This window comes from Scyliorhinus canicula, chromosome 5 (assembly GCF_902713615.1).
Source record: "Scyliorhinus canicula chromosome 5, sScyCan1.1, whole genome shotgun sequence".
NCBI classification, from domain to species: domain Eukaryota; kingdom Metazoa; phylum Chordata; class Chondrichthyes; order Carcharhiniformes; family Scyliorhinidae; genus Scyliorhinus; species Scyliorhinus canicula.
In genome coordinates this window covers 180,450,574-180,465,465 of record NC_052150.1, presented here as the reverse complement: position 1 = coordinate 180,465,465, position 14,892 = coordinate 180,450,574, and the positions used below count along the sequence as shown (strand labels likewise).

General features: G+C 47.0%; 1 protein-coding gene across 6 annotated transcripts in view; it reads left to right on the top strand.

Moving 5' to 3' along the window:
- The window catches only part of mastl (microtubule associated serine/threonine kinase-like), a 68,313-nt gene that overhangs the window by 34,842 nt on the left and 18,579 nt on the right, over positions 1-14,892 (top strand). For 4 of the 6 annotated variants that reach the window (XM_038798187.1, XM_038798190.1, XM_038798188.1 and 1 more), the window contains one exon: positions 2,344-2,482. The exons of 1 other annotated variant lie outside the window; for it this stretch is intronic. In XM_038798187.1, the coding sequence (XP_038654115.1) occupies positions 2,344-2,482 (139 nt within the window). Of the gene's footprint in view, positions 1-2,343; positions 2,483-4,763; positions 5,692-14,892 lie in introns of those variants that run through there. One more of the 6 variants, XM_038798189.1, reaches the window with a different exon arrangement.

Below are 14,892 nucleotides of genomic sequence, written 5' to 3'. Positions count from 1 at the left end.
TCGCCGCTGAGACCTCCCCAGTGTCATTCACCTGCAGATAATTTTTTATACATTTCCGAAGCCTCTCGCAGATCCCCTCCTCCGACAGCAGTCCCACATCTAGCCTCCATTGCGGGCGTTGATAGCTCGCTCCCCCGAACTGCAGGTCCACCCAATGCGTGGCATGGTCTGAAATGGTAATTGCTGAGTATTCCGTGTTCTTTACCTCCCCCATACAGTCCCTGCTTAGTACAAAGAAATCTATCCTGGAATATACTTTATGGACGTGCGAGTAAAACGAGTAGCCCCTTCCTGTTGGCTGTCCCTCTCTCCAGGGGTCCACTGCCCCCATTTGCTCCATAAACCCTTTCAGCTCCCTTGCCATTGCTGAGAGTCTACCCGTTCTGGGACACGACCAATCCAAAGTCGGGTCATGGACCATGTTAAAGTCCCCTCCCATTATTAGCCCGCGAGAATCCAAGTCCCGGATCTTCCCCAGCACTCTTTTAATGAAGTCCACGTCATCCCAGTTCGGGGCATATATATTCACCAGCACCACTCTTCTCCCCTCCAGTCTGCCCCGTACCATCGGGTATCTGCCCCCCCTGTCTGCGGATATGCCCTCTGCCTCAAATTGCACGCGTTTGTTGATCATGATTGCCACCCCTCTGGACTTCGAGTCCAAGTCCGAGTGGAAGACCTGGCTAATCCAGCCCTTCCTTAGCCTGGTCTGGTCTGACACTTTCAGATGTGTCTCCTGCAACATAATTACGTCCGCCCTCAGGGCCCGCAAGTGCGCGAACACCCGCGCCCTCTTAACCGGCCCATTCAGTCCCTTAACGTTCCAGGTGATCAGCCTGGTCGGGGGGCACATCCCACCCCGCTGGTCAGCCATAGCCTTTCTCGGGCCGGCCCCTGACCCGTGCGTCGCGCCATTAATTGTTGCATTTTTAACTATATGCAAAACAAGCTGTCCTGTTTGCAGGGTGCTGGCTACTGCAGTTGGAGCTGGGTGTCCCCTGGACTGCAAATACCTATTTCCCGCCTAAAATCTCTGCCTCATTTTCAGATTGTTGTTTAACATACAGAAATTGATGGCTGCTTGTAATGTTGAGTCTTTTTCTCACAGCAGTTGCTTGTGGCCTAAATCGTTATATATTCCACAAACTACTCGATCCCTGATTAGGTCCTCCAGTGAGAGTACCGAACACACATTTCTTTGCCAATATTTTTAGAATGGGCATGTAGAATTGTATTGACTCATCTGCTTTTTAGTTCATGGAATTAAACGCATGTCTATCAAGGATTGGGTTTTTCACCGGGAGACAAATATTCTCATTGTTTCAAGATTTTCTTGGCATCCTCTTTTTACCTCCTCTGTTTGGAAAATAAACAACGTAAATCTTTCAACAGCTTCTGGGCTCGTGAGATTTAACAGGGTAAATGCACCCTTTTTCCACTTGATGGAAAGTGCACACTGTAGTAGAAACACCACTCTTTCTGGAACTTTTCAAAACTATGCTAGCTGCAAAACTTTCTTCAAAGACAAATGAGTTGATGTGGCAAAGTCCTTGTGCCATACTGCCAATCCCTGATTCCATGTGCAATGTTGTGGGTTCCTTAAATCACCGACATCAAGTACATGCAATAAAGGTAGATTATTGCTCGGCTCAACAGCTACATAACAGAATCAAATCCCAGGTATAACTCCTGCGTTTGCACCGTTTTAGTCACAATATTGCGTCACCACATCCGCTCTTCGGCCTTAATTGTAGCAACTAACAATGAAAATAGGTTTGTTTTGGTCTTCCACTGTCATTCCAAGTTTTGCGAAGGACTTATTGACATCAGTTCTGTTTTACCTTAAATTGAATCCATGCATGCACTTTGACCTTGTTATAGAATGAATCATGGAATTCCTACAGTGCAGAAGGAGGCCATTCAGCCCATCGAATTTGCACTGACCCTCTGAAAGAGTACCCTACCTGGGCACACTGCTCCGCCCTATCCACGTAACTCAACTTAACGTGCGCATCTTTGGGCTGTGGGAGGAAAGCGGAGCACCCGGAGGAAACCCACACAGGAACTGGAAGAATGTGCAAACTCCACATAGTTACCGAAGGCTGGAATTGAACCAGAGTCCCTGGTTCTGTGAGGCAGCAGTGCTAACCACTATCAACTTGCCAACCTCGGAGTTAATGTTGCAGACCCAGCAACAATGTTTTAATCTTGTAATTGAAATGTGCAGATTTGTTTAATGTAACAATGGCTTTCTTTTCAAATATTGTGATTCTTGTGTGCAACTGACCTGTTAACATGGTGGATGTGCATCATTCTTATTTTGAATGGTTTTTACACATTCAGACATCACTGCTGGCTACTGTGCAAACTCCTTATAGAACTCCGAAAAGTGTGCGGAGAGGTCCGGCTCCAACTGAAGGGGATAGAATTCTGGGAACACCGGATTACTTGGCCCCTGAGTTACTCTTGAGAATGCCACATGGTAAGAGAAATCACCATTGTCGAAGCTTCATGGATGTAATTCATAAATAAAATGCTGAAAATATCACGCAGGTCAGCCCGTATTTATAGGAAAAAGGTGAGTTAAAAGTTTCAGGCATACACCTTTCGTCTAAACTGAGAGGTAATCAAATTTTTCAGGAGTGGAAAGGGAGTAAGAGACAAATTTCTAGAACTAATGTTCCTTCCCAATGGCATCATCACTTCATAGTTGATGAATCACTGGTGTCCTTCGCTTGATCTGCTACCGTTGCAGGCTCCCTAACCTGGCATAAACATCTTTGAAGTTCGTTTTCTTTCTTTGTTTTTCATGGGATGTGGGCATTCACACTGCTGTGGCTCTGGAGTCACATGTAGGCCAGAGCAGGTAAGGGTGGCAGATTTGCTTTCCTAAAGGCCTTCGTGAACCAGATGGATTTTATGGTTAATCAATTATGGTCGTCATTACTGAGACTAACTTTCAATTCCAGATTTTATTAATTGAATTTTAATTCCACTTGATGCCGTAGAAGGACCATGTCTTTCGAGCATTACCTTGGGCCTCTGAATTACTAGTCCTATGACATTACCACTAAGCTTTCATCTCCCCCAGTGTAAAAACATAACTTGCCTTTATCCACACTGAAAGATGTGTGTCACATGAAGCCAATCTCCTAACCTATCTAAATTAGCCTGAAAACAATTGATTTGGTCTAAATTCCTCACCCCCGTCCAATAGCATCTCGCTTCCTCCAGACTTGTGTATGGTTTATTGTAATAAGCCTGTTTACCATTGATGACTGCTTGCTGTGTTTAAAATATAACCAGTTACCAAACCATTTCCAGTATCGTATAGTACAAAATCTCTCATTTACCTTGTGTAAAAGAAACAAGACAATGTATGTGTTGTGATATTACTTAAGTGTAAGGAAAACTGACGACAAGCGAGGAAGGGTGACCAAAAATTTATATGACTAGATTGGTTTTTGAGAAGAATTTTAAGGGAGATAAAATCTTAAGAAAGGGCAGCCATTGTCAGACCTAGGCAGTTGAAAGATTTACCACTAACAGCGGGCCAAACGATTGGGGTGTATAGACAAGACCATAATTAGCGGACTGGTGTTTTCAGGGCAGAGTTATGGGTCTGGAAGGGGCCCGGTTTAGCTCAATTGGCTGGACAACTGGTTTGTGATGCACAGCAAGGCCAACAGCCTAGGTTCAAGTCTCGTACTGGTTATTCATTAAGGTCCGCCTTCTCAATCTGAGGTGTGGTGGTCCTCGGGTTAAGTCACCACCAGTCCCCTCAAAGGGGAAAGTAGCCTATAATAATCTGGGACTATGGCGACTTTACTTTATGGGGCTGGAAGCAACTGCAAAATTCGGTTAGGATTAATAATAATCTGTATTGTAATAATACTAATTGTCACAAGTAGGCTTACATTAACACTGAAATGAAGTTACTGTGAAAAGCCCCTAGTCACCACATTCCGGTGTCTGTTGGGGTACACAGAGGGAGAATTCAGAATGCCAAATTACCGAATAGCGTGTCTTTTGGGACTTGTGGGAGGAAACCCACAGAGACACATGAGAACGTGCAGACTTGGCACAGACAGTGACTCAAGCTGGGAATCGAACCTGGGACCCAGGTGCTGTGAAGTCGGAGTGCTAACCACTATGCCATTGTGCTATCACAAGCGGGGTTGCATTAACACTGCAATGAAGTTACCGTGAAACTCCCCTCGTCGCCACACTCCGGCGCCTGTTTGGGTATATAGAGGGAGAATTCAGAATGTCCAATTCACCTAACAAGCCCGTCTTTCGGGACTTGTGGGAGGAAACTGGAGCGCCCGGAGGAAACCCACGCAGACACGGGGAGAACGTGCAGTCTCCGGACACAGACAGTGACTCAAGTGATTATGGAGGGAGTTAGATATAAGAACAAGAATTTTTTAATTTGATTTGTGAGTACAGAGATACCACTTTAGGTCAATGAGGACAAGAATGATGGTAAAGAGTAGGAAAGAATATATTTTGGGTAGGTAGGATTTACATTTGTAGGATAAAGGAAGGCGACAAACTAGGGAAGTTCCTGGCAGTAATGGAATTTGGAAGTTTTTTTAACTCGCCATGAAGTTAAATTGCTGAAACATAGATATTGAAACCAGTTCTCAATTTAGCAATATAAAATTATTTTGAATCAGCAGGCTACTTCCCTTAACTAAGTGTATATACATGGTTTCATGCACTATCTTTGAATTGAAAACATTTCTTCTTTCAAACTTTAGGTTGTGGAGTTCTACAGTGTGGTGAGATTGCTACAATCTTAAGTATTTTTATTATTACAAGTGGCAATATGCATTCCAGATGCAAAATTAAAATCAATTAAGTGATGCATGTTCTAGGGTTTATCGGCTGCGGTGCTTTGCCTCAAGTAGCCTGAAATGCAACGTGTTCAGTTGTGTTTCAGTTGAAAGATTCAAGGTGTGAAATTCTGCTGCAATATATCTGCCTCATTGAAATTGGCAAGGTTGCTTAGTAGTCACCTGTTCTTCTAACTTGAATTTTTCAAGGTAATGATATTATAAATTACAACATACTTACAAATTAATATTCTCTTACTGATTTTGGCAAGAAATGCAGATTTTTTTCAAATCTTTTAATGTCTTTGTGTCCTTTGCATCTGCCTATTTATTTGTAGGTTAATCCTAGGGTCTAAATTTGCTTCTCATTCATACTTTATCTTTTAAACTTAAGGTGCATCTAACGCTTCAGTGGTTTAAATGGCAGTGGCTGGGCATCTTTGCATTGACCCTCAGTATTCATTTTTATGCAATAAATGCAAACATTATGATAACCCCCTCAAATGTCGAGACTGGCTTCATGACTAAAAGAACTATAACCAAAAAAAAGCATAAGTGTTTAAAATTGACATATACAGAACAATGCAATTTTGGTCATTGTTTCTATAGTGGGAAATTACTAGAGAAATGTATGCACTATAACAAACCAGATTAAAATTTGATAAAGAGAGAAAATAGTAAGAATTAAAGTCTGCTTTTCAAAGTAGTCGGGAAGCCCCACCCGTTTCTGTTCAGGACTGCTACATTTCACTGATTTGGGTATAGGTCTAGAGAGTGTTGTTGAAAATTTTCAGATTATACCAAAATATGAATTGTGGTTAGTTACTTGGAAGACAAAAATAAACTGCAATGTGATGGGAAATGGTCTACAAAGTAGCAGATGCAATTTATTATCAGTAAGTGAAATTATGTTTTTTTTTGTTAAATAACAGCAATGATATGCTCTCAATGGTGGCAAGCTCTATGCTATAAAAGAGCAAAAGAATTTGGATGTTCAAATTCTCATGATAGTAAAGACAGTACCTCCCAGTTGATAAATACCGTGAACCTTTTCCAACATTCAGTTAGACCACAGCTGATTTTCTTTTCCCTTTGGAACTTTGTTCCACATCCCTTGATATCATGACGAAATAAAATCTCTCACTCTCAGTCTTGAAACTTTTAATTGAAATGAAATGAAAATCTCTTATTATCATAAGTAGGCTTCAAATGAAATCACTGAAAAGCCCCTCGTCGCCATATTCCGACGCCTGTTCGGGGAGGCTGGTACGGGAATTGAACTGTGCTGCTGGCCTGCCTTGGTCTGCTTTAAAAGCCAGCACTTTAGCCCTGTGCTAAAATTTACCCAATATTCACTATCTTGGTGCAAGAATTCCAAATTCTTAGTACTTCTTTTGTAGGAAAAGTACTACCTGATCTTACTTTTGCCGTATCTCTAATTTTGATTGTTACCCCCCCTCCCAATGAAAATGAAAATCGCTTATTGTCACGAGTAGGCTTCAATTAAGTTACTGTGAAAAGCCCCTAGTCGCCACATTCCGGCGCCTGTCCGGGGAGACTGGTACGGGAATGTTGTTTGTTCTCTCATTTTTGCTGATGCACCCTATTAAATCACTTTAATACCGGCCTTCACCCCATCCACTCTGGAACGTGGTCTGGATGTCCACTGACCTGTGAAGACAAACCGCAGCCCGACAGCACCCCGGAAAGCTCGACCGCGCAGACCCACCTACCGACGCAGGAAACGCAAGCAAGGCAACAAATCCTCCATCCACACACCGACCAGAGTGAATAACCTCATTGGACACAACTATTCCCTTAACACTGCACACTCTCACTGTCTCCCAGGTCTCGAAAAGAAGCAGTCACTCCAGGAAATATGGAAAACGTGCAGGTGAGAGTGAAACAATGTGGCCCCAAAGCCCCTCTGCCTAGCTTACTCCTGGCAAATGTCCAATCTCTAGAAAACAAGCTAGACGAACTTAAAGGCCAGACTCACTTTTCAAAGAGAACTAAGGGACTGCTGTGTGCTCTGCTTCACGGAGACATGACTCACTTCTGCTTCACCGAACTGCCCTACAACCAGAGGGCTTCTCAATCCACCGAATGGACCGTATGGCGGCCTCGGGCAAGGCTAGGGGAGGTGGGGCCTGCCTCCCAATCAACAACACCTGGTGCCTAGATGTAGCAAAACTGGCGAATTTCTGCTCCCCGGACCTGGAATACCTAACACTAAAATGCCGCCCTTCTACCTTCTGTGGGAGTTCAGCTCCGTTATCCTGACGGCAGTTTACATCCCACCCCATGCGGATGTGAAAATCGCACTGAACGAAATATTCACCACCACAAATAGCCTTGAAATGAAATATGCCGAGGCCTTGTTCATTGCGGCTGGGGACTTCAATCATGCCAAGCTCAAGAGCATACTACCAAGTTACCACCAACACGTTACCTTTTCCACCAGAGGCCCAAACATCCTGGGCCACTGCTACACAAATATCAAACATGCCTACCACTCTATCGCCCGCCCACACTTTGGCAAATCTGACCACAAGGCTGTGCTCCTGCTCCCTGCTTGTAAGCAAAAACTGAAGCGGGAAAATCCGTCAAAGAAAGCTGTGCATTGTTGGTCTGAGGAATCGGATAATCTCCTACGGGACTGCTTAGAGTCAGTGGACTGGTCAGTATTTAAAAACTCTGCAACCAGCCTGAAACGAGTACGCCACTACAGTAACTGACTTCATTAGTAAGTGTGTAGAAGACTGTGTGCCAAAGAAGCAAATCCGTGTGTTTCCCAACCGTAAACCCTGGATGAACCGGGATATCCACTGCTTGCTGAAGTTTAGGTCTGAGGCGTTCAAGTCAGGCAACCCTGACCTCGACAAGAAAGCCAGATATGATCTAAAGAAATCCATCAAAGGTGCCAGAAGACAGTACCGGACCAAGCTCGAGTCCCAGGCTAGCCACAAGGATTCCCGCTGTCTATGGCAAGGTCTGCAAGACATAACAGGCTACAGGATGAAGGTATGTAAAATCGTCAGCTCCAACGCACCCCTCCTTGATGAGCTCAACGCATTCTATGCCCGCTTTGAGCAAGAGGTCAGCGAGAGCGAACCCTCCACCCCAGAAGCCGCGGATGAACTTATATGTGAGTTCACCACTGCAGGCGTCAGAGTAGCCTTCTCGAAGGTCAACCCACGGAAAGCCACTGGCCCGGATGGGGTACCCGGACGAGCACTCGGGTCTTGCGCGGATCAGCTGGGGGGGGGGGGGGGGGGGTATTCGCAGACATCTTCAGCCCCTCTTTACAACAATCTAAGGTCCCTATCTGCTTCAAGAAGACGACCATGATCCCTGTACCAAAAAAAAGTCAAGCCACGTGCCTCAATGACTATCGTTCAGTGGCTCTGACATCCATCATCATGAAGTGCTTCCAAAGGTTAGTCATGGCACAAATCAACTCCAGCCTCCCAGATTGCCTTGATCCACTACAGTTTGCCTACCGCTGCAACAGGTCCACAGCAGATGCCATCTCCATCGCCCTGCACTCTACCTTGGAACGCCTAGCTAACAAAGACACCTATGTCAGACTCCTATTTATCGACTACAGCTCGGCCTTCATTCCTACACCATCATTCCTGCGAAACTCATCTCCAAACTCCATGGCCGTGGCCTCGGCTCCTCCCTCTGCGACTGGATCTTGAACTTTCTAACCCACAGACCACAATCAATAAAGATAGGCAATAACACCTCCTCCATGATCATCTCAACACCAGTGCCCCACAAGGCTGTGTTCTCAGCCCCCTACTACACCTATGACCGTGTGGCCAAATTCCCCACCAACTCGATTTTCAAATTTGCTGATGACACCACCATAGTGGGTCGGATTTCAAACAATGCGAGACAGAGTATAGGAATGAGATAGAGAATCTGGTGAACTGGTACGACAACAATAATCTCTCCCTCAATGTCAACAAAACGAAGGAGATTATCATCGACTTCAGGAAGCGTATGTCCCTGTCTACATCAATGGGAATGAAGTAGAAAGGGTCGAGAGCTTCAAGTTTTTAGGTGTACAGATCACCAACAGCCTGTCTTGGTCCCCCATGCCGACACTATAGTTAAGAAAGCCCACCAATGACTACTTTCTCAGAAGACTGAAGAAATTTGGCATGTCAGCTCTGACCCTCACCAACTTTTTAAAAAATTTAAAAAAAATTTTTATTCCAAATTATTCAATAATCTTTTACAAAACACTACAAAAAAGAGAATAATACAAAGAAAACAAAGCCATATATCAACAAAACCACTTAACCCTCTATCCAGCTAGGAATTCAACAAAAAACAAAATGGGGCACCTGCCCCTAACTAATAACGTGAAAACAGCCCACCCATTCCCCCCCCCCCCCCCCCGGGGTTGCTGCTGCTGCTGACCTCCACCTATTGTTCCGCGAGAAAGTCAAGGAACGGTTGCCACCGTCTGGAGAACCCCTGCAGAGACCCTCGCAAGGCAAACTTTATCTTCTCCAACCTGAGAAACCCAGCCATGTCACTGATCCAAGCCTCTACGCTTGGGGGATTTGCATCCCTCCACATTAACAAGAGCCTTCTCTGGGCTACCAAGGAGGCAAAGGCGAGAACTCCGGCCTCTTTCGACTCCTGCACTCCCGGGATCTTCCGATACCCCACATATCGCTATCCCCCAACTCGGTCTTACCCGAGTGTCCAAGATCTTGGAAATAGCCTTTGCAAAGCCCTTCCAAAATTCCGTAAGTGCCGGGCATGCCCAGAACATATAAGCATGATTTGCTGGGCTCCCTGAACACCTCACACACCTGTCCTTATCTCAAAAAAGTACTCTTTCTTGCCCCTGTCATATGCGCCCGATGCACCACTTTAAACTGAATTAGGCTAAGTCTGGCGCAAGATGAGGAGAAATTGACCCTGCCCAGGGCGTTAGCCCTCAGGCCCTCGCCCAGCTCCTCCTCCCACTTGCTCTTCCACCGAGATCTCCTCCGCCACCTGCAGCTCCTGGTATATTTCCCATATCTTGCCATCCCCAACCCACACGTCCGAGACCACCCTATCCTGTATCCTCCGGGCAGACAGCAGTGGGAATTCCCGCACCTGCTTTTTCACGAATGCCCGAACCTGCATATACCTAAAGGTATTCCCCGGGGGTAACCCAAATTTCTCTTCCAGCGCCCTCTGACTGGCAAAGGTACCATAAGTAAACAAGTCCCCCATTCTTTTGATTCCCGCTCTATACCAACTTAGGAACCCACTATCTATCCGACCTGGAACGAACCTATGATTGTTCCGTATCGGGGTCCAAACTGAGGCCCCCACCTTCCCCCTATGGTGTGTCCACTGCCCCCAGATCCTCAATGTCGCCGCCACCACCGGGCTCGTGGTGTACCGCGTCGGCAGAAGCGGCAACGGTGCCGTCACCAGTGCTCCCAAGCTAGTGCCTACACAGGACGACGCTTTTAGCCATTTCCACGCCGCCCCCTCCCTCCATTACCCACTTCCGAATCATAGACACATTCGCTGCCCAGTAATAGCTACACAAGTTCGGCAGTGCCAACCCACCCCCCTCACGACTGTGCTCCAAGAACAGTCTCTTAACCCGTGGGGTCTTATTTGCCCCCACAAATCCTGCAATACTCCTATTTACCCACTTAGAGAAGGACTTGGGGATGAGAACAGGCAGGCACTGGAAGGCGAACAGGAACCTAGGGAGAACCGTAATTTTTACGGACTGCACCCTACCCGCCAGGGAGAGTGGCAACACATCCCACCTCTTAAAGTCCTCCTCCATCTGATCCACCAGCCCCCCTCTGAGGGCTTAATGATCACATTCAGGAGCCTTCGCACATTCACATTCAGCTGCCTGCCCTTCACAAACCCCGTCTAATCCTCATGAATCACTCCCGGGACACAATCCTCAATCCTAGTGGCCAGGATCTTGGCCAACAGTTTACCATCTACATTAAGAAGCGAAATTGGCCTATAGGAGCCGCATTGCAACGGGTCCTTATCACGCTTGAGGATAAGCGAGATCAAAGCCTGCGACATCGTCGGGGGGAGGATTCCCTTTTCCTTAGCCCCGTTAAAGGTTCTCCGCAACAGCGGGCCCAACAGCTCCGAGAGCTTCCTGTAGAACTCAACGGGGAATCCATCCGGCCCCAGGGCCTTGCCCGTCTGCATACTCCCCAACCCCTTAGCCAACTCCTCCATCCCAATCGGAGCCCCCCAATCCCTCTAACCGCCCTTCCTCCACCTTTGGGAACCTAAGTTGGTCCAGGAACTATCGCATCACATAGACCAGCACCACAGTCCCCGAGGGCCTCGGGCGACGGGCCCACCCATTCCCAAGAAAACACTGGGGAAAGGAAAAAAAGAAATATACCCCACACGACAAGCATCGCCCCCACTCCCTCACCAACATCCCACATAACATACTGCAAACCATTAATTCAAGTCCAGCTTCTCGTTTTTGATAAAAGTCCACGCCTCATCCGGCGTATCAAAATAGTGGTCTCGGTCCTGGTACGTGACCCACAGTTTCGTCGGCTGTAACAGCCTGAACTTCACCCCCTTCCCGTGGAGGATCACCTTAGCCCGGTTGAATCCTGCCCGCTTCTTGGCCAGCTCTGCACTCCAGTCCTGATAGATACGGATCTCGGTATTCTCCCACCTGCTGCTCTGCTCCTTCTTCGGCCATCGCAGGACACACTCCCTGTCGGTGAAACCTCACCACCATCACCCTCGGCGGTTCGCTCGCCCTCTGCCTCCTTGCCAGGACTCTGTGCGCTCCATCCAGCTCCAGGAGCCTCTGGAAGGCCCCCGCACCCATCAACATGCTCAGCACCGTGGGCACATACGCCCCAGCATCCGACCCCTCCACGCCTTCAGGGAGACCCAGAATCCGCAGGTTCTGCCTCCTCGACCTGTTCAGCAGGTCCTCCAGCTTCTGCGCTCGTGCGCTTCTACTTTAACCGCCAGGCCTAGAATCTCGTCCTCGTTGTCAGAGACCTTCTGTTGACCCTCCTTAATCGCCGTCCCCTGCATCTTCTGGGTCTCCACCAACCTTTCAATCGACGCCTTCATAGGGGCCAGCGTCTCCACCTTCAAGTCAGCAAAGCAGCTTTTTAAGAACTCCTGTTGCTCCCGAGACCACTGGGCCCACGCTGCCCGGTCCCCCGCAGGCAACCCTGTCCTACACAAGAAATTCAGGTACAACCTCCGCAAAGTTTATCAGGGATGCCAAAAGACAATATTAGGCTAAGCTAGAGTCACAAGCTAATGACACAGACTCTCATCAATTGTGGCAAGGCTTAAACAGCATAACGGGCTACAAAAAAACGCAGAGTAGAATCTCTGGCAGCAGCGCACCCCTCCCAAATAAACTCAATGCATTCTATGCTCATTTAGGGCTGGAAGCAATCCAGCCACTGTCAACTGCCCCAGCAGCCTCAGACATACCCATATCTACCGTCACAGCTTGCAAAGTCAGATCAGCCTTCTTGAAAGTGAACCCTCAGAAAGCAGCGGGTCCCTGGTTGGATCCTGCGCAGACCAACTGGCGGTATGTTCGCTGACATCTTCAATCTCTCTCTACTCCGTTCCAAGGTTCCCACCTGCTTCAAGAAAATCACCATCATACCAGTGCCAAAGAAGAACCAGGCAACCTGCCTCCACGTTCGGTGGCCATGACATTTGTGCTTCGAGAGGTTGGTCATAAGACTCATCAACTCCATAGTCATAGAACATAGAACACTACAGTGCAGTACGGGCCCTTCGGCCCTCGATGTTGCGCCGACCTGTGAAACCATCTGAAGCCTATCTGACCTACACTATTCCATTTTCATCCATATGTCTATCCAGTGACCACTTAAATGCCCTTAAAGTTGGCGAGTCTACTACTATTGCAGGCAGGGCGTTCCACACCCCTACTACTCTGAGTAAAGAAACTGCCTCTGACGTCTGTCCTATATCTATCACCCCTCAATTTAAAGCTATGTCCCCTCGTGTTGGGCATCACCATCCGAGGAAAAAGACTCTCACTGTCCACCCTATCTAACCCTCTGACTATCTTATATGTCTCTATTAAGTCACCTCTCAGCCTTCTCCTCTCTAATGAAAACAACCTCAATTCCCTGAGCCTTTCCTCGTAAGACCTTCCCTCCATACCAGGCAACATCCTAGTAAATCTCCTCTGAACCCTTTCCAAAGCTTCCACATCCTTCCTATAATGTGGTGACCAGAACTGCACGCAGTACTCTAGGTGCGGCCGCACCAGAGTTATGTACAGCTGCAGCATGACCTTGTGGTTCCGAAACTCAATCCCCCTGCTTATAAAGGCTAGCACACCATATGCCTTCTTAACAGCCCTATTAACCTGGGTGGCAACTTTCAGGGATTTATGTACCTGGATGCCGAGATCTCTCTGTTCATCTACACTACCAAGAATCTTGCCATTAGCCCAGTACTCTGCATTCCTGTTACTCCTTCCAAAGTGAACCACCTCACACTTTTCCGCATTAAACTCCATCTGCCACCTCTCAGCCCAGCTCTGCAGCTTATCTATGTCCCTCTGTATCCTATAACATCCTTCAGCACTATCCACAACTCCACCGACCTTCGTGTCATCTGCAAATTTACTACCCCATCCTTCTACACCCTCTTCCAGGTCATTTATAAAAATGACAAACAGCAGTGGCCCCAAAACAGATCCTTGCGGTACACCACTAGTAACTGAACTCCAGGATGAACATTTGCCATCAACCACCACCCTCTGTCTTCTTTCAGCTAGCCAATTACTGATCCAAACCGCTAAATCACCTTCAATTCCATACTTCCTTATTTTCTGCAATAGCCTACCGTGGGGAACCTTATCAAACGCCTTACTGAAATCCATATCCACCACATCAACAGCTTTACCCTGATCCACCTGTTTGGTCACCTTCTCAAAAAACTCAATAAGGTTTGTGAGACATGACCTACCCTTCACAAAACCGTGTTGAGTATCGCTAATCAACTTGTTCTTTTCAAGATGATTATAAACCCTATCTCTTATAACCTTTTCCAACATTTTACCCACAACGGAAGTAAGGCTCACGGGTCTATAATTACCAGGGTTGTCTCTACTCCCCTTCTTGAACAAGGGGACAACATTTGCTATCCTCCAGTCTTCCGGCACTATTCCTGTCGACAAAGACGACAAAGGGCCTCACGGTAGCATGGTGGTTAGCATCAATGCTTCACAGCTCCAGGGTCCCAGGTTCGATTCCCGGCTGGGTCACTGTCTGTGTGGAGTCTGCACGTCCTCCCCGTGTGTGCGTGGGTTTCCTCCGGGTGCTCCGGTTTCCTCCCACAGTCCAAAGATGTGCAGGTTAGGTGGATTGGCCATGCTAAATTGCCCGTAGTGTAAGGTTAATGGGGGGATTGTTGGGTTACGGGTATACGGGTTACGTGGGTTTAAGTAGGGTGATCATTGCTCGGCACAACATCGAGGGCCGAAGGGCCTGTTCTGTGCTGTACTGTTCTATAAAGATCAAGGACAAAGGCTCTGCAATCTCCTCCCTGGCTTCCCAGAGAATCCTAGGATAAATCCCATCTGGCCCAGGGGACTTATCTATTTTGACATTTTCTAAAATTGCTAACACCTTTTGAACCTCAATTCCATCTAGCCTGGTCAACAGAACCTGAGTGTTCTCCTCGACAACATTGTCTTTCTCCAGTGTAAACACTGATGAAAAATATCCATTTAATGCTTCCCCTATATCCTCTGATTCCACACACAACTTTCCACTACTATCCTTGATTGGCCCTAATCTTACTCTAGTCATTCTTTTGTTCCTGATATACCTATAGAAAGCCTTACGGTTTTCCTTGATCCTATCCGCCAACGACTTTTCGTGTCCTCTCCTCGCTCTTCTTAACTCTCCCTTTAGGTCCTTCCTGGCTAACTTGTAGCTCTCAAGTGCCCTAACTGAGCCTTCATGTCTCATCCTAACATAAGCCTTCTTCTTCCTCTTGACAAGTGCTT